General features: G+C 40.6%; 1 protein-coding gene and 1 long non-coding RNA gene across 15 annotated transcripts in view; one reads left to right on the top strand and one right to left on the bottom strand.

The window, feature by feature from the left end:
• AGRN (agrin) overlaps positions 1-23032 on the top strand; it is a 434643-nt gene that overhangs the window by 306485 nt on the left and 105126 nt on the right. For 5 of the 13 annotated variants that reach the window (XM_075191538.1, XM_075191541.1, XM_075191540.1 and 2 more), the window contains 6 exons: positions 2768-2855; positions 6190-6213; positions 8442-8474; positions 10430-10654; positions 14667-14770; positions 16354-20477. In XM_075191538.1, coding sequence (XP_075047639.1) covers positions 2768-2855; positions 6190-6213; positions 8442-8474; positions 10430-10654; positions 14667-14770; positions 16354-16511 — 632 coding nt within the window. In that variant the 3' untranslated portion in view covers positions 16512-20477. Of the gene's footprint in view, positions 1-2767; positions 2856-6189; positions 6214-8441; positions 8475-10429; positions 10655-14666; positions 14771-16353; positions 20478-23032 lie in introns of those variants that run through there. The other 8 variants (XM_075191546.1, XM_075191544.1, XM_075191547.1 and 5 more) reach the window with 3 other exon arrangements.
• Positions 630-23032, bottom strand: part of LOC142107898 (uncharacterized) — a 52508-nt gene continuing 30105 nt past the window's right edge. The window contains exons 3-5 of one of the 2 annotated variants that reach the window (XR_012680038.1): positions 3091-3199; positions 1618-1702; positions 630-1155 (exon numbers count right to left, since the gene is read on the bottom strand). This is a non-coding gene — a long non-coding RNA (uncharacterized LOC142107898). Of the gene's footprint in view, positions 1703-3090; positions 3200-23032 lie in introns of both variants that reach the window. The other variant, XR_012680037.1, reaches the window with a different exon arrangement.

Genomic DNA, 23032 nt, shown 5'->3' with positions numbered 1-23032 from the left:
CCCTGCCAGCACTCCCCAGTTTATAAATATAGGCTAATAATAATGATACCGTGCCCAGCCGTACATTAGATAACAGCTGTGAGTAGGCCTGACTAGGATATCAGAAAGGAATGTCAGCAGGGGATAAGGGCGTATGTCATTTTAAGGAAGGAGCAGAGGAATGGTTGAATTTCAGCCTGATTGGCATGGTTATACTGAAACATAACTACAATGTTTTGTAATTAATCCAAGGCTTTACAAACCATCTCGTATGAAGCTTTTACTTACACGTAATGTGTCACCGCTCAAAGACTGTACTTGACAAAATTGGTTTGTTTTTGTAGTGTGGTAGAATAATAGAAGCATTTTGTCAGTTTGCTTTTTTCATAAATAGCGTGTGCAGCGCTGATCTCAGAATGTGAAGGGTTTACGTAAGCCACGCAGCAGTACAACACCGGCGGGAGATCGAGTTCTTATTGTTCTATTGGGAGTGTGTGAATAGCAGAGGAAGATGTGTTTATTATGTTGTGCCCTTCTTGGGGTTTTACTTTTGTTATGCATAATAGATCAACATTAGCATTTAAAGTGCATAATAAATCTATTTGTGATTTTTCTATGTTTAGAATATTGTTAAAAATTGCCTTCACAAATGGGGACTCTGCATTTAGTAAATGTAAGACTGGTATTAATGTCTTTATTATCACAAGGATTTTACAGGTATTAAATAGGTGCAGTCAATGGTTAAATGCAGATACAGATAGCAGGATAAACTAGGTATAGCTTGATAGCTGGAGAGGCTGGATACCAGGATTGCCAGGTATAACAGATGGGATCCAGGCACAAGGAGACTGAATACCAAGATAGTTAGGAGGCATGAGGCACTGAATGTCAGGCACAAATGGGGAGGTGCAGATGCTGGTTACTATGGTTAGCATATACAGGTGAGGTACAGACACAAGGCGACTTTATACCCGATTAGTCAGGAGGCATGAGGCACTGGATGTCAGGCACAAATGGGGAAGTGCAGATGCAGGTATAGCCAGGTGACAAGAGGCATCAGATGATCCACAGGAGAATCAGGCAAGCCAGGGGTCAGAAGCCGGAGATCCGCAATGATACCAGGGAGTAAGCAGGAGCAAGGTCAAATGAAGCTAGAGTCTTGGGTCGCAGGCAAAGCTGAAAAATGATGGGATGGGCAGAAGTCAGATAATCAGGCATACAACAGGCACAATTACACAGGAGTACTGACAGGGACCAGAAGCAGTAATCAATTGATGAACTGCAAAGAGCAATGTTTGGGGTGGCTATATAAGGCTGTGGGACAGGTGCAGGTGATGATCAGGGAAGGAGGTTAACTCCTGCAGGTGGAAATGTCCAATGGCAAAACAGCAGCTCCTCTGGTAGCATAGAGGTACTGCAGGCCAGATACAAATTAGGATCCTAAGAGAGTCCTAACCATTAGATAGCCATTTTCCTAGTTATGATAGCATCATTTTGTGGTAGATGTGGACTATGGATTAATTTTCTAAGTAAAAAAAGACATTTCTTTCATTGCCCTTTAAATAAAATGCAATGCTTTAAATATTATTCCCTGTTCAATAATAATCAGGTAATATAAAACCTACTTCAGTGGCTTACCTTTACATGTCTGCCCACCTTATCACATCAGATGTCTCGTGGTGAAAGCAGCTCTCCCCCTACCATGCATATAGATGTCCTGTCCCTAATATCCAGAGACAGCCCCATTTTGTAAAGATAGTTGACTTTCACTATTGACCATTTTCACAGTACAATTCCTGCTGTAGTATATAGCAGATGCAGTTCTCTCAATCTATTCTTATTCTCTGGACTTTATAATTGAACAATGAAGAGAAGCATTGACAATACAAGTAAATGTCATTACAGCCAAGTTTAAAAAAAAAGCGTACTGTGATGGGTATTACAGCCCTCGAATGTCTACCTAGATCAGTGTTGTCTAACCTGTGACACTCCAGGTCTTGTGAAACTACAAGTCCCAGCATGCTTTGCCAATATATATAGCAGCTTATTGCTGGAAGTATATGCTGGGACTTGTAGTTTCACAACACCTGGCATGTCACAGGTTAGCCAACACTGACCTAGATCATTATGTATATGACATGCTGAGAATCACCTGCTGGTCATCCTGGAAAGGATTTTACAAGGTTGGTAACTATGCATGCAGTTTAAAAACATCTAACATTAATAGTACAACCTGTGTAAAAACACTAACTGCAATGTACATTAATAATACACATTGGTAAGAAAAATCAGCTATAAAACAGTACCCTATCTCCTTTGTGTCATAAATGTCTTCCAACTAGCTGTTGGTGTGGGCAGACTTTACTGTGACACTGTGTCAACATGTTTTGTGTTATATGTTCAGATATCTTGCTTAACGTGTGTAGATGGTAGGTCCACTTTAAAAGGAAAATAGAATACAGACAAGACCCATTAGGTTCCTGCTCATTATTTTTTCTGTTTAATCTCATTGATATTAATTATTCAGCAACAGGGTAATCTTTCTTTATACTAAGTGTTCTACATTAGCTGCAAATCTTTTCCAAACATCCACTATGTAAAACTAGCAGTGCTTGTGAGGTCAGTCTGTGACTGCGGAGTAGCTTTCATCTCATACTTTGTTCATTTGGTCCTTTTGTTTTTCTGTCTTTACGCAAATCTAATCCACTGCCATCTTCAAAGGAGGGTTAGAAATGAAATAAAGCATTACAGAAAACTTTAAATAAAAATATACTGATTTATTCCATAGTTACCATTGAAAAGTCAGCTGGAGACTCTGAGGCTGTGTCCTTCGATGGAAAGACTTACTTGGAATACCACAATGCAGTGACCAAAAGGTAAGTTAAAGTGGTTTACTGCACCTGATTGTAATCTCCTGTGGCCACAAAAGGGTCGGCTGTGTGTTTGTAGTGCACGAAAAGTAAAATGTTTCACCTTCAGGTTGTGGTGAGGTGACACTATGGCCTTGTACCCACTGGCATAAATTCTGTGTGTTGTAGTAGCGTTTCTAACACTAGTACGCAACACATGACAACAGAAACCATTGTGTTTAATAACCACATACCCACTCACATTGTTACTCAGGTTCAGGAGTGCAGGGTTTTCCAAACACCTGTTCAGTTCACCTGGAATTACCGCAAGTGAACACATGGGGGAAGCCTAAGCGATCTGTAATGACCTCCTGAGCATTATAAACAAACGCGTTAGCATTATTCATGCAGTTACACAGACTTCTGTACTTGTGTATTTTAACAAGCAGTGTATATAAGGACTTATATTCATGAAAAGTTCAGAAGTTGATCTCCAGCTGTTGTTGAAGTAAAAGTCCCATGATGCTTTGCCAGACGCTGGCTATGCAGGGACTTGTAGTTGAACAACAGCTGGAGATGGGCGGGGACCAACCAGCACATTAGATGTATATCTCAGACATGCCTGGGCAGTATAATGTGTGAATGTGAGGTATCATGAATGACAATGGAAGAACCTACACAACTTTCTTATATGTCAACAAGGAGAATTGTCTCATGGAAACATCGACAGTGATGGCTTCATCTGGATGTACAGTCATGAATGACACAAATATTATTTTTCACAAAGTCTGCTGCCTCAGTCTTTATGACGACAATTTGCATATACTCCAGAATGACATGAAGAGTGATCAGATGAATTGCAATTAATTTTAAAGTCCCTCTTTGCCATGACCGTAAACTTTATCCCAAAAACAACCTTTCCAGTGAATTTCAGCCCTCCCACAAAAGGACCAGCTGACATCAGGTCAGTGATTCTCTAGTTAACACAGGTGAGAGTGTTGAAGAGGACAAGGCTGGAGATCACTCTGTCATGCTGATTGAGTTAGAATAACAGACTGGAATCTTTAAAAGAAGGGCGGTGCTTGAAATCATTATTCTTCCTCTGCTAACCATGGTTATCTGCAAGGAAACACGGGCAGTCATCATTGCTTTGCACAAAAAGGGCTTCACAGGCAAGGATATTGCTGACAGTAAGATTGCACCTAAATCAACCATTTATCGGATCATAAAGAACTTCAAGGAGAGAGGTTTAATAGTTGTGAAGAAGGCTTCAGGGCACCCAGGAACGTCCAGCAAGCGCCAGGACCGTCTCCTAAAGTTGATTCAGCTACTGGATTGGGGCACCACCAGTGCAGAGCTTGCTCAGGAATGACAGCAGGCAGATGCGAGTGCATCTGCACGCACAGTGAGGCAAAGACTTTAGGAGGATGGCCTGGTATCAAGAAGGCCAGCAAATAAGCCACTTCTCTCCAGGAAAAACATCAGGGACAGACTGATATTCTTCAAAAGGTACAGGGATTGGACTGCCGAGGACTGGGGTAAAGTCAGATTGTTTGGGGAATCTGGAAAAATACTTGTCTGGAGAAAGAAAGGTGAGCACTACCATTAGTCCTGTGTCATGCCAACAGTAAACCATCCTGAGACCATTCATGTGTGGATGCTTTAAAAGGAGGGCGGTGCTTGAAATCATTGTTCTTCCTCTGTTAACCATGGTTATCTGCAAGTCAAGTGAGTTAGCTCACTCACAATTTTGCCTAAGAATACAGAATACTACCAAAACATCCTCCAAGAGCAACTTCTCCCAACCGTCCAAGAACAGTTTGGCAACGAATAATGCCTTTTCCAGCATGATGGAGCACCTTGCCATAAGGCACAAGTGATAACGAAGTGGTTCGGGGATCAAAATATCGAAACTTTGGGTCTATGGCCAGGAAACTCCCCAGACCTTAATCCTATTGAGAACTTGTGGTCAATCCTCGTGAGGTGGGTGGACAAACAAAAATCCATAAATTCTGACAAACTCCAAGCATTAATTAAGCAAGAATAGGCGGCCATCAGTCAGTATGTGGCCCAGAAGTTGACTGACAGCATGCCAGGGGGCGAATTGCAAAGGTCTTCAAAAAGAAGCGTCAACACTGCAAATATTGACTCTTTGCATAAACTTAATGTAATTGGCAATAAAAGCCTTTGACACTTATGAAAGTTTGTAATATTACTTCAGTATACCATAGCAACATCTGACAAAAAGGTCTAAAAACACTGAAGATGCAAACTTTGTGAAAACCAATACTTGTGACATTCTCAAAACTTTTGGCCATGACTGTATAGTGAATGCAAGGTATTATTTACTATAACTAGACATGGCTTGATTTATTTAAGAACTGGTGATTTTTTTAAATGTAATTAGTAAATGAGCTCTCATCACCATAGTTACATCACTGTACAGGCCCTATGTGTACTGCTCCCACGTGTCCTACATTCTCCAAGGACAGACCTGACTTGCGCTCCAGGAAACTTGTGTTCATCCAAAAATCCTTATTGTCCTAGGATCCAGACAAGGTTTCTGGGAAAGACACCTAGCACTGTTTTACTATATGCCGCTCTTATATTGCAGCAGGGGGTGGAAGAGTGGTCTGTGTGTCGCATGTTTATTCCATAAGTGTTTATCAGGGACTTGTGATCATTTACTGTCCACAGTTCATGCACAGCAGCACAGGCTGTACAGTGTGCCCCGGTCTGTGTTATTGAACTGAATCATTAAAGGGAATATATCTTTACAAATGTGTACGCCTAGGTAATATTAGCGTAGGGCCATTTTATTGCTATTTTACTTTATTTTATATTTAGAGAGATAAGCTGGATTTTTTTAAAACATCCTGGCTTTATGGACTCACAGCAGTAAAGCTGCTTTTTTCAGCCAATCATTTATTTCTGTCGCTGAAATTCTATCCACCTACGGATTTATACAAGAACTGAATACTGATCCTTGGCTCTAACGCCAGGAAGTGCTGTACAATGTCCTCTGCTTTCTGTCTCTTTCATATATCAGCAGCTACCAGTGCTGGGATTAGACAAACTATGTGCCGTTATAAAGAAGCCCAGGATGGCATGTGGTTAGCTGTGTCCTGTCTCAACGGCAGATTGTAGTGGATGCTATGGGAGTTGGTGACAGATCTCTTATGTGGTGTTGTAATAACTTAGACAAATATTGTAATAGGGCTGCATGGCACAAGCACACGTTTACAGATCTACAACTAAATGGCTTTGATGGTAGATTCCCTTTAATGTAAAAGCAGTCTCCGTCTGTCAGCTATGTCTGTCTTTCTGTCTTATGTGTCCGTATTGTTTCCTTGTTTTCAAGCCAACTGACTAATGAGATACCTGAGTAAGTAAAATGACCATACCTGTCCATATACATTCTGTATGTCTCAGCAGCTGTCACCCATTGCATTGAATGTCCTCAAACATTGTACATACATTATAGATGTGACAACATCTCTTATTCCCTCTCCCTTAGTACCATTATGTTATCATAGAAACCTATTACATATAAATGTATCATTCCAGTCATCCAATTCATTCCCTATATGCCACATCATTCAGCGCAAATTTTAATTCTTCAGATCTTTTAAGACCGCTCTCATGATCTTCATGACTGACTCTAGGTTATCAGCTTGAGAACCAAAGGACACCTACCCCTGTTATTGCTGACGGCCAATCAGCAACGTATAAATGTACATTTCCATTGTGTGTCTGTAGTCTGTGTACCACCTCTTTTCAGACATGATTGCCTGTGAATTTGAAGTGTTCTTAATGCATTACAAGGGGAATGTTACTTTTATGGAAGCCCAGTGATGGGGCAGGCATTGGAGCACTGATTAATAACGCTTTAATCCGTGCCGATTGCTAAGTGGGAACCGCCAAAGACCTAAGCACCTAGGTTCCAGGTAAACTGCTAACAATCCGCTGCAGTATTCACAGATAGGGCCCAGGGCAAAGTTCAAGGGTCAGGTCCAGCTAATGTAGAGATGTCAACGTGGAAGCGGAGAAATCAAGCAGATGTTTGTTTGTTTGAAACCTAATTTGCCCTGTTATTTCCAGGTGACTTATTACCAAAGTGAAAATGTTTAGTAACCTGTAGTCCCCATTCAGACATTTGCTCTCATTGTCTGACTTTGTACTGGGCTGATCATAGCTAATTGCTGATGTTTTGTTACCATAGTACATTTGTACTTTCCTATTTGATAACCTCCATTGAGTTGCTTTCTGCACGTTCACTAGTTCTGACCAGTTATTTGTCCCACTCATCGCTAAATGCTGTAAAGAACGTTTTTTCCTGGATATGACTTTAAGACACAGGATAATCAGAAATGTCTTTGCTGGTTACCTAACCATTGCCAGATAACGGTCTACCTGCACATGACCTTCTGCACTTAGATAACATGGTCAGTCCACAGTACATACTGTAGTTTCCACATTCGCAGGGTCTGTGTGTTCCGTCTCTAAGGAGGTTTCATTTAGAAGGTGGTAAAAAACGGTTCTCACACCAGGACACATGACTTTTGTAACTGTAACCCTTATTTTCTATCTACTGTAGTTATTCATTCAGTAGTTCCACAGACCTGAGTTTCCCTCATCTTATCGTAAACAATCACTCCAATGCCTACTATTCCCTAGGCAGCCATATTTATTATTCAAACTCTGGTCAGTCCTAGGAATATATTCCCAGTATAGGAGCAAGATAGTATTCTGTGCTTAACACTAGAGAACAAGCTAATTACCCTATAACAATATACAGAACACTCTTCAGCGGGGTCATAGATTGCTTTTGAAACATTAACTGAATAAATAGTTTACCAACAAATTGGAACATTGCATTTTTTATTCTACTTCTTGGGTTAGGAATGAGTCATAATAAAACTCAATACATGAGGTTGATTTTTCTTGGAAGCAGTAAAGATGCCACTGCCTTGTACAGAGGACACTATTACACAGAGGACACTATTACAGCAGTGATCATGTAGGAGATGATGAGCTGATGAATTCCAGCCATTAACCTCCATCCCTGAGAGCCCAGTCAGATGTAACACACAAGATTAGCAAGTTTTATACCACCTCCGGCTCCAATCAGACAGGATCCATTCTCTGCTGCTCTATTGAGTCACTTTGACACATATCCTCTGCAGCCCAATGAATCTTTTGTACCCTATCTGCAAAGTAACAAAATAATGTTTTTAAAAATGACCCTATAAGCCCTCAATGCGGTCTCATAAACATGGGTGATGAATCAGAGCCTCCTCCATAGAACTGGGAAAGAACATTTTCAGGATTATCAGAGTATGTGATATATTAGGAAAAATTAGCTTTTCATTTAATGTGACTGTGTTTGATGCATTGTAGTAATAATAATACACAATGAATAGCATCTTAGAGCTTTATTAACATTGCTTACTGTCTGGCTTTGACATAGATAACAGTGGTTGTTAATAATGCGGTATGAGATTGCGTTGTGCCTATGGCAGTAAGTCATGTCCTGTTGGGGGTTGGTGATAATTGTGCATTTTTCCTGCTGCTGCTTACTGCATGATTCCCCCTTTCTCTCTGCTTCTTAAGTCCTGACCCAGTGGACAATCCAGATGACCCCAGGTGAGATTCCGCTGCCTGATTGTCTGTGGCTTCTTTTTCTGTGCTTTTATATTTTTATTTTATTTATGTTTTCTTAACTGACTCCATTTCCTTGACCAGTTGAGCTTATTATGTAATTCTTCCTGGGATACAGCAAGATACATTAGCGTTGTACAAGTCTTTTTAAAGCGCACTTATCACGCTAAAATTAGACATTTGGATAAGTGCACCACTGATAGAAGAAATACACCATACACCTCCCTCCTGTCCTAAACAAAATCATTTTGCAACTTTTGCGCTAAAGGAGATCATAAGTCATTTTCTCTGAAGGTCAGTTTCACCAATTAGTAAAAGCATGCAATTCCCATGCTTATGACCTGAGCAGATATTCCTCAAGGCATCACCCCCTCTCTCTGGTACCTGCCCTGTGGGTACACTGACATCATGGTCTGAGAAGATTGAATCTGGCCACAATACAGCCAGCGTGTCCATTGAAGCTGATTGGACAATCTGTGGGTTATTATTTGAATGCAGACGTCAGAGTTAGTACAGTATCTTCCAAGGTCAAGGGCCCAAGAACAGGATCCGTGGTTAGGGGAGAGTGAGGATCTTGAAGGTAAATTTAAGTTCTGAGTGCAATTTTGCTAATAACATTTATTGCCAATGACCTTAACTATTGAGACACTCTTTCTGAATCACATTGGACAGGAGTGGACACTGTGAAGGAGTAGTATTATAGATCTTACACTCAGATTGTACAGCAAATAAAAATACATTGAACTTGTAGCAGGGGACTTCAAGATACAAAGTGCCATCTCTTGGACCCTAAATGAACACATATCTAATTCCACTACTGTGCTAAAAGGGGCGAGCTGCTCTACTGCAATGTCATTCCACGAAACATATGCCCAGATATCAAGGCATTAACAACTTTTGCTCTTTGAACGGGCTGGAAACCCCCTTAGACAAGATCTTCTGAAAGGGAAACTCCCTCTTTATAAGCAGAGCCTACAGACTCTGATGTTTCTCCAGCTATACAGAAGTGGCCTTCTATGGTAACACTCACACCGACCCTGCCCCTTCCATATTGGATTTCCTGTCTATGAGGAGAATATTAAACATGGTGTCCTTTTATTACAGTGCTCAGCAGACACAAGTCTGTCAGGGTAAAGACGTCAATTAAGTGACAGTTTTGGGCATCACTATAAAGAATGAGGACCGCCGCAGTCTTGATGTAGGGAATTGACAGTGAAATGTGTGAGAGTGCAGAAGAACAACGGCTAATTCTCAGGTTTGGGTGGTGACAAGACAGGGTCCCCCCAAGGCTAAAGCATAGAACAAAGTAAGCCCTATCTGAGACTCATTGCCTTTCACTTCCCACTGTCCTCCGGGATCAGACACACCAAAGCTGGTTTGTTCCCTTGCAGACCTTCTACTGCCCATCAGCTGCTGCTCTTTCTGTAGTAAGGATGACCTCACAGTCCATATAACATGGTCCTAAATGTGTAAGGTGGAGGTGCTTTGTGACGCTGTGTTGTTGTGTTGTCAATGTGCGCTCTCAGTGTTTTATATATGTCTACCTTTTTTTTATATATTGCGAAGATGAGTGGTGTAGTCAGATCATTTTATACAGAGAGAATATACAGAATGTTTCATTTGGAAACCGGTAATCATTTACTGCAAAAATGTTTAGGTGTTCTAAAAATAAAACCATTGCTTAATACTTTTTGAAATGTCAAACATGTTTGCATCGAGAGATATATCTAAGTAAGTCTTTAGGATCGTGGGGACTACGGTGCCAGGGGGAGTGGGACCTTCAGGAGTTTCCTACTTGGGGGGAGAGAATTATTTTTCCTTGGAGTTCTTTAAAGGTTTTATGCCCTTTAAAGTGTGTTATGTACAGGGCAAATTGGGATAATATTGTCCATATCCACTTGCCTGTTCAATGAATTAGTGATTGTGGTTCCTCTTCACAGTGAGAAGGCCCTGCTGACCAACCAGTTTGAGCTGAGTATCAAGACTGAAGCCACTCAGGGTCTCATTCTCTGGAGCGGGAAGGGCACAGAACGCTCCGATTTCATAGCTCTTGCTGTAGTGGGAGGTTATGTCCAGATGATCTACGACCTGGGCTCTAAACCTGTTGTCCTGCGCTCTACAGTACCCGTCAACACCAACCACTGGATCCGCATCAAAGCACTAAGGTAAGAGATACAGCAGCAACTTCAATATCATAGACATAGCACTTATGTAGTACTAAAAACCAACAGTGATTGTTAGTACTAATGAGGGAGAAAATATTGGTGCTTAACATGATACAATTAATGGATCTAATTGTGTGGTCACAGTTTGCTGGAGAAAGTATAGTAGCTGTGTAAGTAACCACAGATAGATGAACTGAGATAACAGGTGGAAGTTGGGCTGGGTCAGGTGAGTGGTGAGAGAAGTTTGAAGTAGGCAGATTGGCTTGTGTGATTGCCCAGGGAGCAGCAGCAAGCCCATAAGCTGCCACCCTCCTGCCATTACCACAACCTCCACCACATCCCGTCTATACACAATAAATACTTCACTGGCAATCCAGCAGCTCACATTTGAAGAGCCACCACTTGTTCTTGACACCCAACCACGGCTTAGACATATGAGGAAAGCCGCCTAGGAGTGATTGGGTGACGTGACAGCTGGTGTCACCTGCATGAGAGGTGATCTGGGTTTAGTAGATCCCAGATCATCGCCCACTGCTGGTAGAACTGGGAGTTACGTGCTCTGACATAGGTTGGATCACATATTAACTCTTCAACAGGATAAGTAGACAATAAGAAGAGAACAGTAACAAACTTTTTTATATATAAATTAATATTATTTATTATTATTATAAATGATTATTATGACTAAACATGCAGCAAAGTGCATATATTTAGTATCCTTGTAAATGCAGTACTTCATAGCATAAAATAAGGGGGGGGGGGTGTCATGGTTTTAGTGAATCTTGTGAAAGCAGCTAAAAGGAGAATCACAAAGTACGTTTTAAACATTTTTTTGCCCTCGCAAAATTTCCACAAATGCAAAGATAGGGACATCCCCCCCTTTTATATTGAGTCTGGTTTACTCTGTGCTCTGCCTCTGGGTCACTAGCCTATGAACTGCTTTTTAATTAAGACTTTTGAGAAAATGTTGAACACAAAAGTGAAGATAACACTGACAGCACATTTACGTGTATTTTATATAGGATTTTATGTAAAACAGGAGGGAGATCACTGAAGTATTAAATGGCATTCAAGCTCATATATATATATATATCCACAGAGGTATCTCAAGAAGCCTTGGGTGTATGCCTTAGAGGGCAGTTGAAAGTAACGGGGTACTTCGGTAAAATAACCTTCTTTAAGGGGTACTTGGTAATCATTTGCTATAGACGGTTCAGTACAGATACAATATATATTATAGTGTACATTTCATTTAATTCTTTAAATGTCATCAAACTACTGACCTTCGGTCTTTCCTGTCCTCTTGGATTGGCCCTACCCCCCACTTTAGTGGGCGCAGAGCCAATCACGTTACTGATTCTATGGCCTGGAAAGTACAGACTGGGGGGCACAGCTCTTTGTACCATTGCAAGGTCGGGTCATAGGTCATGTGGGAAGAGGTGTATAAAACATGAATCTTTATTACCCATCCAGCAAATAATCATGGAGGCTAATAAATCAGATGACTGATGGATAGAAAGGTGAAAAGCAGCTAATCATAATCTAGGTTTTAAGAAACATTTATACACTTGAACGTTTACAGAAACAAAGGAGTGCTTGGTAGACATTTATATAGGGTACCAGGGAAAACATTTATTGATATTAATATACACTTGGTAAGAACTTAGATATTAGTTGGTACCTGATAATCATATATATCATCATCAGTTATATAGTGTCAGGTGTCTAAATTCCTCTCACAGTAAAATCACTTTCTTTATCCAAAGTATCTTCGTGATTTTTTAGACTGCATAGAAGTGGATCTGTAGACTCACAAGTCCATACAGGGGGTAGGAGAGAAATTAGCAGTGTCTATAGGCTGATCAATCCAATATAAAACAGTTTAGCTTTATTACCAGGACAGTACTCTTTGCTCCATCACAATAGATCTACCGAACAATACTTCTTTTCCAGTCAGACTACTGACACTCCCAAATGACCAGAATAGGTTCACACAAAAGGCTCACAACCATTATTATTATTACCATTTATTTATATATAGCGCCACTAATTCCGCAGCACTGTACAGAGAACTCACCCACATCAGTCCCTGCCCCATTGGAGCTTACAGTCTAAATTCCCTAACACACATACAAACTCTATATATATCTCTATATCATAATTTTCATTAATAATCCCACTTTTTAAAAACTTGTCTATGGAAATGTCCCTATTCTTAACTCGACTGAAACAATGGACGCGGTGACGGCACGGAGTGAGAATGTGGGTTTGGCCCACTACCATAGATGTAGCGTAAGTCAAACCACATACATGTATTCTGAGTGAACTTTTAACCTTTTTCATAACAGAGAGCTGTCAGGTCAATCTAACAAGCACTAACATAGCTGAAAAGTAGCGTTTTCTGGCACTGATTTCATAGACATCCCAGTATACCTTTGTCATCAATCAGTATTAGTTGGCATGGAAAAGGATGCACTGGGCTGCAGAGAAGTCAGCGTCTGCCTGGGATTATCCATCAGTCCGTTCTGCCCTTCAATGCCCCCCTGGGATAAGAATAGAGTAAGGCATCTGCAGAATGGTGAGCGGGTGGGAAAGCTGACATAGACTTGCTGGGGCTCGCCTGCTCCGGATTCCCGGGCATTCCACTGGCCCATTCTATCCCTATGGCTGCTACAGAGACCTGTGCAACAAACACTCTGCGCCTTGCCAGCGATGTCGGGCTTAATGCTGCGGTGCCTTATAAGTCATCAACAGTATTAAAATGTTACATCGCTTGTTTTAGACCCCTGAGGAATAAAATATAACATGAATAATTATATCAATGCAGCAAAATCACTTACAATGGATTTTTATAAGAACCAATGGGAAGTCAGTATGTCCCCATCATGCCACACTTCCCTATTCACAGCGCGGTGGTCCAATGTCTGCTCTGTGGATTGTATGTGACGTGTGTTCATGCTCATCACACACTCGGTAATAGTCACCTGCACGAATACAGGGTGCAGTCAGGGAAATCTAGGAGCCAGCAGGCTTTATAACGAGCCGGGGAAGACTTATATCCATTGATGTGATATGACATATATATATATATATAATTCTGAATAAGGAGCAGCATTGAAGTGGTTTGTTCCGTGTTTTAGTAGAGGACACTTAAGGATTTTTCTCCCTGTAGAAGATCTGTATTTTTATTGGACTTCTCTTTATCAGACTTCAATCAATGTCAAAAAAAACTTTGCAGCACACAAAAATAAATGACAGATGTAATCAGCACAGTCCTGACATCCTCACACGCCCATCATTAATCTAAGCTATAAATGAGGCTAATGGAGACCAATGTGAATGAAGGGGTGGTCCTGAGGTTGTACTTTGACGTAAATGTATAACTTCCCACCATGCACATTTAGGTAAATGCACTAACCAGTAAAAGTGGGTGCAGATTAATTTTCAGTGGGGAATTCTGGAGACTGGGAAGCGGGCCAGTACGTTAATATATACAAATAAGCAGCAGTGTGGATTCTTGTTCTTTGTCATTATAAATGAGACTTATTGTATATTTTGTGGGCTGTAATGATAACTTGTACATAAATATATATAATAATTATTATAACAAAATGTGCTTCAGATATGTTACAGAACATGGTCCAATAATATGTTTTAGGCTCATACATGTGATGTAGACACACCAAGCCCCTCCCCCTCCCACAGGGAGACCAGTAATAAGTCCTAGGACATGATACGTGTCACTACTGTACATGCGGATAGTGGGGGAATGGGAGACGCAGTAGGTGGTCTGGGATCTCAGGTGACCGTAGCGTGGCCATAACCTTTGATGCAAGTAGTACAGGGACAGGACTGCAGTCCATTTGTTGCACATTGCTGTGTTATATCTGCCTCCACGTAGAACCTGCATTCATACTGCTACATTCTTGTACTGGTTGTGATGAACAGAATCATACAGAACAATGTTGCCGTTTTGAAAGGTTTTCACCTGCTGCTTGTGTTTGAATCCTAGAAACAACAGAGATGGCATCCTACAAGTGGGCAATGAAGCTCCAGTCTTTAGTTCCTCTCCGCTTGGAGCCAAACAGCTGGATACTGACGGAGCCCTGTGGCTGGGTAAGTCTAATTGTTCTCAGCTGTAAAATGTATATTCTCTTAATGTATCATTAGTAATATCAGAGGTGATTTTCAGGAACTTTTTTGCAAAATGCCCATGCAACTTTCACAACATTCCTGGGAGTGATTGTAAAGATGCCCATTGATTTCCTGTGTGTCGGGTAATGAGACCTTATAACACATACACTAATATGCATCAATGAAGGAATCTGCATTGTTCATTCAGTGCCAGTCTTTGTCTGTAATAACAAGGGCAGCTGGGGGTGATTGACCCCCTGTACCATAGTACTAATCAATAATTAAACCTCTATTCCAGCATAACTACCCTTTTACATTGTGTGGGCCTAAATCGCATTCCCATACATAGATCAGGAGTAGGGAGAAAACTTTTATACATTCCTTAACCTCATGAAGCAGAACACTAGGAGATCAATATGGAACCTTTAGTTTCTTTTCATTTATAGAACACTATTCCAAAGTAGTGATCACTTAGAACAGTTTTTACACTGCTTTACTTGTGTCGTCAAAGAATAAAATTGCCAGTGCTGGATTCTGTATCAGCCATATAACAAAGATGAGTTTCACAAACATAAATGCCTATTACAGGGCATAGGAGGAGACATTGCTTTTTATGCTTGCATTTTACAGTATTGAACCAACATCACTGTATTATACAGTATAGTGTACTTATGCACAGGTATGAAAGAATGTATAGTGAGGGAGAGCAGAGCATCATGGGAGTTGTAGTTTAGCAGCAGCTAACGCTCTTTCCTCATGATGAAAATACATGAAAGTTTAAAATAGGTAAACTCCCAAGAACAAACCCTATATACAATTAATCATGTTATAAAATGCAGGTAGAGTTTTCACTTAATAAATGCCCCTGTATCTCTAGTTATACTGTTCTGTTGTAGAATGTAATACTTCTGTCGAAAGAGCCAAGATGTGATTGAGATGAGGTGATATTGTTAGCCAGGGCAGTGATACGCATCTATTCATGTTCTATCAAGTCCGGGCAAGTGTGAATAATGTTTGTCATGTTCTGAGCTTGACGAAAATAGGGACTTTCCATCCTGATCAGTTACACGGATTGAAACCCCTGAACATAATCTTGCCATTGGATAGTACTTGTCGAGATGTAGCGTCTTGTTTCAGGCTTATTCCTGTAAAGGCTGTGGGCTCGCTAGATCAGAGGTAGGGAACATATACATCTCCAGCTGGTGGAACTACAAGGCTCAGCATGCACTGACAACCTCTTCAGATACTGTATTAAGAAGCTTCACTCATTGATGTCAACTTACTTAAGACAGCAGAACGATTATCACCCTCCTTATTTCCCAGTATATATCCGAGCTGCATGATGCTGGTTCAGAAACGAAAGGAAAATAAACCTTGTACCGTCTCCATTGCCTACACACAGTGGACACAATAGCAGATCGGCCATGGCTTCTTCTGCTGTATAGTTCGCTTCACACATAAGTTCTATCCATCGTTCTATGTGATTGCCGTTTGATTCTATGACATATTTTCTGACCTTGCCTATATCTGCTTCTCTTACCTGTCCTGTTCTTATCTGGGTGCAGGTGGAATAGAGAAACTGAGCGTCTCCTACAAGCTGCCCAAAGCGTACAGCACTGGCTTCATCGGATGCATGAAGGACGTTCTGGTTGACCAACAGGAGCTGCACCTGGTGGAGGATGCGTTGAATAGCCCCCCTATATTATATTGTTCAGCCAAATAATTCAAGACCAACTTATCTTCCTCCTTTCTGGCCTACCCCCTTTCCTGCTCTCCCCACCCATCCACTGCTGTAATTATTTTCTATTTTTGTAAACTTATTGCTTTTTATATTTTGTGTGTGGGGGGAGGAAGGAGAAGGCAGTGTCTGTATATGTGTGGACCTAGGTGTGTTTCAATAATGCAACCAGACCAAAATCCCAATGGGGCGGGCACAATGGTACATAACGGAAAGGTTATGTCATCCGCAGCTAATATGTGAGAACGGTATAACTCACAAGGGCCTTATAATCAAGTGAAATCAGGGATCACAGGGGGATGAAATGGATATTTTGTATTAAGTCCCAAATTACGTGAATGAGATGGTTGCATCCATCTTTACTCTCACCCACCGAGAGTTGCGGTGGTTTTGCCTGGAGTGCATGCAGTTTGATCCCTTGCGATGTGTGACGCTATACCCTCTCTATAGTGAGAGATACCTGTGTATGAAGTTGATGTCCCCGCTGCTGGCTGCTTTGCATGCCTCAGACATGATCTTTAGGAGAAAGAAGAGGAGATAAGGAGTCTCTGATGTAAAAATGTGGCCTTCTTGTTATAATGATCTTCTGTTTTGCGAGGTCTGAATGGTTCCCGAACCCCCTGCCAATCAGCTCCCTGTACCTATCCCATATCATTATGTCCTCTTAGGGGGTCTCCACTATATAACTTCCATAATACATTCCTTGCTTTGGATCTGTGAGTTGGTTTCCAAGTATTTGTTACAGCAGAATTGGGGGGACAGGGGGTTGGGGGGGGGTAGAGTATTTTTAGTCCTCCAAATCCACTTGTACAGTTACCGTGGAAGGTGGTTGTCTCTTATTTTGTCCACTGAAGTTGTGTAGAAATTTCCTTGGCATAACCAGTGTTACAGAGCTAAGGAAAAAGCGTAATCCCTTCTAGGACAGGGTGTTTATTAAAATGCTGGAGGAGAAGACTATTTTTTTCTTGTTCTGTATGAATTATACATTATCTTTTAGCTTTGGAAACATTTGTGTAACCCTCGTTTCTAACCAATTTACATCAAATAGTCTTTATTAGAGTTCTGGAGAGTTGGCACTTTGTGCCGGTATTTACAGTTTCAATATTAAGGAAGGTTGTATTTGGCAGTAGGTGTAGATTTTAACTAGGTCTACCCCAAGGGCAAAGAAATGTAGTTTATTGAACATTAAACTTTCAGTAGGGGATATAACTTGATGTGACCAAGCAGAGGCTGTAGGCTTCGCCACATAAAGCTGATGGTTATGGGCTCCGACTCTCCACCTATGTACAAACTATAAGGGAGATATATATTTCACACACATGGAATAATACACGTTGCTAGCATCTTCCTGTAGATTGTGGGCCCTATCCAACATATGTTACCTGTGATTTTAAATTGCAGAGACAAATAGAAAAAATAAGTGGGACAATGACTGGCAGACTGGATTACAGTTACAATTGCCATACCAACATATTATTTATTTACTGCTTCAGTTTATTTTGTAGCACCAATGAAAAGAGGGGCAATATTTCACCAAAGTGGTGAAGTAAATCTGCAAGTGATGGCTTACTGGGAATGCCAATAAGCAAGTTACTACACTGGCATTCTCTTCCACAAGTTATAGATAATGTCCCAGAGTTTTACCACTACTGTGGGTCTGTGTTTGATTCCATCTGGAAGGAGAGGTCAACAATCCTCTGATCCTGTGTAACAATTGGTTATCTCCATGATGGCACGTGCGATACCACCATCTGATTGGTCATCTCCATGATGGCATGTGCGATGCCAGCATGTGATTGGTCATCTCCATGATGGCATGTGCAATGCCACCATCTGATTGGTTATCTCCATGATGGCATGTGCGATGCCAGCATGTGATTGGTTATCTCCATGATGGCACGTGTGATGCCAGCATCTGATTGGTTATCTCCATGATGGCACGTGCGATGCCAGCATGTGATTGGTTATCTCCATGATGGCATGTGCGATGCCAGCATGTGATTGGTCATCTCCATGATGGCACGTGTGATGCCAGCATCTGATTGGTCATCTCCATGATGGCATGTGCGATGCCACAAATCCAACATTCTATAAATAATGAAAGTGGCTAAAGATCCTTCTTACATGATTCAGACATTAAGCCATTTCAGTCATCTTACAACCTATAGTAACACTGGATTACATGATCATTTATGGAAAGAAGGGTTAAACAAATGTAAAATTGTATTTTATTAAGTTTGCAGAAGGACTGTCCCTGGACAATCCTATGTGACTTTCTTACTGATAACATCATTCCGGACAGTCAGTGGGCACATGCTAATGTATCCAACATCTGTAGGTGGTTAGGAGTTTAAACCCAAAGCTCTTTCCACTTAATGGAGAAGCGGTGCACAGTATCTAGAGCTGCTGCCATTGTACATGATGGGAGAAGATTTATTAGGTGGGACTATGGATGTAGTGCTGTATATACACCTTTTTAACTCTGTTTTGGTTTAGTTTTGTTGTGTAACAGATGAGAGTTAGGATAACGAGATCTTTGTGTGCCTGGTATTTCTCTCTGACTTGTCTGTATTACTACCCTGTGATCCGATCCATTCTGAAAAATATTAAATTCCTCTTGTATGCACAATTTTTAGACATTATTGGAGAACAGAAGCCACATACCTCTTCATCAACATACATTATATATTTCTCCTGGGATATACATTTGTTTTTGTTTTTTACTGTGAAGCTATCCTTTTAGATATGATGGTAGTGCTGCATTGGGCTATTGCAGCCATCCAAACTCATTTCCAGGAAAGAAGGATTCTTAAGTCCACAATTTATCCAGATTTTTACTTCTGGAATGTGGCACCAGGCAAGTCACTAGGTATATTAGCTGATAGGAAGCGTGCATCTACAGATTATTATTTATATTCAAGTTCCATATAAAAAAAACACTGTGTAGACACTTTTTGTTGGTGCTATTTTTGTATATAAAACAAAGACCAAAAGTATTTAAGGATATTTCTTTGACCGGAGGTATAAAAGGCATTACAGTGCGGGCCATATGTCAACATCTGCTGACGGAAAACGTGCATACAAGTGGAATTGATTGTGGATGTAGCTAGTTTTTGGTTTTTTTTGGGGGGGTGGGGGTTAAGCATTGTATTACCAAGGGCTTGTCGTACTCTATCCAAGGTGTGCCAGAGAACAAAAATGGGACACAGTACCATGTGTCTCCGCTTAGTAACCACAGATTTTGCCCTTTGATGATCCTCTTTAGATGTAGTTTTAGCCTTTCAGGTGACCATGCAATAGACTCTCTTCAGTTTTAGAGAGCAAGGCGACAGCTGTCAATCATTAACATGCTCAAACAATCACTTGTTGCCATAGATTTTCAATTATTTTGCAGTGACCTTACCATACAGGTTACAGTGCAATGCTTTGTAATTCATTACTGTAAAGGACTAACTATGGTTTTTGTCAGTAGCTCAAAGTCAAACAAGTTCACCAACTTCTCGAAACAGGATCATACGGCCACAAATTTCCTATTGGCTGCAATAGTTAATGATTGTTAAATGCCATAGTAGAGTGGTGGCCAGTTTGATAGACAGCCACTGCTCAATGAAGGGTTATGTGGTTTATACTCCCATGGATAACTTGAGAGTTTGCTTTGGCCACCGGAGCTGTAGAATATATTGTCCAAAAATCCATCCTGATTTCTTCTGTTTTTATCCTGCCATTCATATAACTATTCACCATCTTATCTGGCACAATTCAAAGTGTGTGCACTTACATTTCAGTTTTTCTGGTTTACTAGCATTTATCTCCATAATGTACAAAATGATTGTGGGGGTTTTTTTTTGTTGGTTGTTTTTTTTTTTATTTATGTCTGTTAATACATCACAATTCTAGGGTAGTAAATCCGCTGTGATCTGCTGTAGGAGTCTTGGAGGACTGTGCACAGTATACAGTACAGCATGTTATAACCATTACTAACTTTATTACTTGTCTTTCGTCCAATCACCACAAAATAAAGTCTGAAAACTATTTAAAAAAAAAAGAAAGAAGTCTTATTTGTCTTGTAAGTGGTGGCCTGGACTCTGCCTTGTGCTTGGGACAGGAAGATTAATTGAAGCAGGATTAAATATCATCATACATGGAAAACAAAGCAATCAAGCAATGGTTTAAAAAAAATAATAATAATGATCTGATGCCTTATAATGATGTAATAAGAACAAGGGATTGTAGCTGATGGACAGGCAGACCTTCACCTGCTGGGAACAGATCAGAGATTCTGACTTCATGAGACTACAGCTGTGTAATTAAGGTGTTTCCTGATTGCAGAAAAGCAACAGCCTCCCAGCCAGTAGCCACATGCAGTACACATCTATCCTTGCCGTATTAATACCTAGGGTCAGAGAGGCTGCAAATGGGTAACCACCCTATAAAATAAAAAATCACTCTACTATATTGTGATTGTTAGACTTGTTCAAGGTGGATCACTGGTCAAACTAGATTGGGTGTTACATGTATCTTGGTATATAACAGAATACTTTTTGCACCCCAGTGCAATTAAGAACACATTTAAGATTATTTTAGGGGGCAGATACCAACACAAACTTTGAATATACCCAATGCTGGATATGTAAAATAAAATCCCTTTGTCATGCTGTATTCAAGATGTGGATTCACTACAATGCAGTCCAGGGAGGTATTTACTAAATTGTGGATTTCAAAAGTGGAGATGTTGCCTATAGCAACCAATCAGATTCTAGTTATTTATTAAGTACATTCCACAAAATGACAGCTAGATTCTGATTGGTTGCTATAGGCAACATCTCCACTTTTTCAAATCCACAGTTTAGTAGTAAATATACCCCCAGATCTCCAGTGGAATTGTCTACTACTCATACTAATCTTCCAAACAGTGATTGGTAACCTCATAAACTTAATAGAACCCACGTGAACAACCAAATAATCCTAAAGCTAGAGGCCACAGACAAAGGCTTGAAAGTCCACTTGTTGTCCATCACTCCTCTGAATTCATACTTCTAAAATCACTTTTATGCTGCTGCTCCATGACCATCGTTTCAAATTATACTTCTGCTGTAGTAGACAAAAATGGTGATTACAAAGACAATTTATCATCCTCTGTGCTTGCATCTTGTCTATGATTGCTAATAATGTTGACCATGACACAAGTCCCCTGCATAAAATTAATCTGATAACCTACAGTCATGGGCAAAAGTTTTGGGAATGACACAAATATTATTTTTCACAAAAAGTCTGCTGTTTTTATGATGCCAATTTGCATATTCTCCACAATGTCATGAAGAGTGATCAGATGAATTGTAATTAATTTCAAAGTCCCTCTTTGCCATGACAATGAACTTTATCCCAAAAATAATATTTCCACTGCATTTCAGTCCTGGCACAAGAGGACCAGCTGACATCAGGTCAGTGATTCTCTTGTTAAAACAGATGAGAGTGTTGACGAGGACAAGGCTGGAGATCACTCTGTCATGCTGATTGAGTTAGAATAACTGACTGGAATCTTTAAAAGGGTGGTGCTTGAAATCATTGTTCTTCCTCTTTTAACCATGGTTATCTGCAAGGAAACACATGCAGTCATAATTGCTTTTCAAAAAAAGGGCTTCACAGGCACGGATATTGCTGCTAGTAAGATTGCACCTAAATCAATCATTTATCGGATCATCAAGAACTTCAAGGAGACCGGTTCAATAATTGTGAAGAAGGCTTTAGGGCGCCCAGGAACATCCAACAAGCACCAGGACCGTCTCCTAAAGTTGATTCAGCTGTGGGATTGGGACACCACCAGTGCAGAGCTTGCTCAGCAATGGCAGCAGGCAGGTGTGAGTGCATCTGCATACACAGTGGAAGATGGTCTGGTGTCAAGAAAGGCAGCAAAGGAGCCACTTTTCTCCATAACATCAAGGACAGACTGATATTCTGCAAAAGGTACAGTGATTGGACTGCTGAGGACTGGGGCACTGGGGTAAAGTCATTTTCTCTGATAAATCTGACAAAAAGGTCTAAAAACACTGAAGCAGCAAACTTTGTGAAAACCAATACTTGAGTCATTTTGAAAACTTTTGGCCATGACTATGGTTCTAGGGGATGTAAGCCTAGTGTTCATCGACGTATATGTAGTAACTATACACGTCACTAATATATTCCTCATGGTTTTAAAACAAATCATTTCAAATCAAGATTTATTTATGTTTTTTTAAAAAAAGAACAATGTTTAATTGCAATAAATATGCAGCCAGTCCTGTCAACTTCATTGGGGGGGGGACATCGACAACTTCACAGCACCTTCCAACAAAACTAGCATATTTTTAATGCAAAAACACTGAACCTGTAGAACTTAGTAAACCCATAAACAGAGAACCATGTGGCCTGACACAGACTTAGCTGAGGCTCCAGAAGGCGCTCACAGACCTGGTACAATATGATTCTAAACTGAGGAACAGGGTTTCCTGTCCTAATGACAGCATGTC

This window comes from Mixophyes fleayi, chromosome 11, assembly GCF_038048845.1.
Source record: "Mixophyes fleayi isolate aMixFle1 chromosome 11, aMixFle1.hap1, whole genome shotgun sequence".
Taxonomy (NCBI): domain Eukaryota; kingdom Metazoa; phylum Chordata; class Amphibia; order Anura; family Limnodynastidae; genus Mixophyes; species Mixophyes fleayi.
The sequence above is the reverse complement of the archived record's forward strand: the minus strand, read 5'-3'. Positions and strand labels throughout refer to the sequence as shown.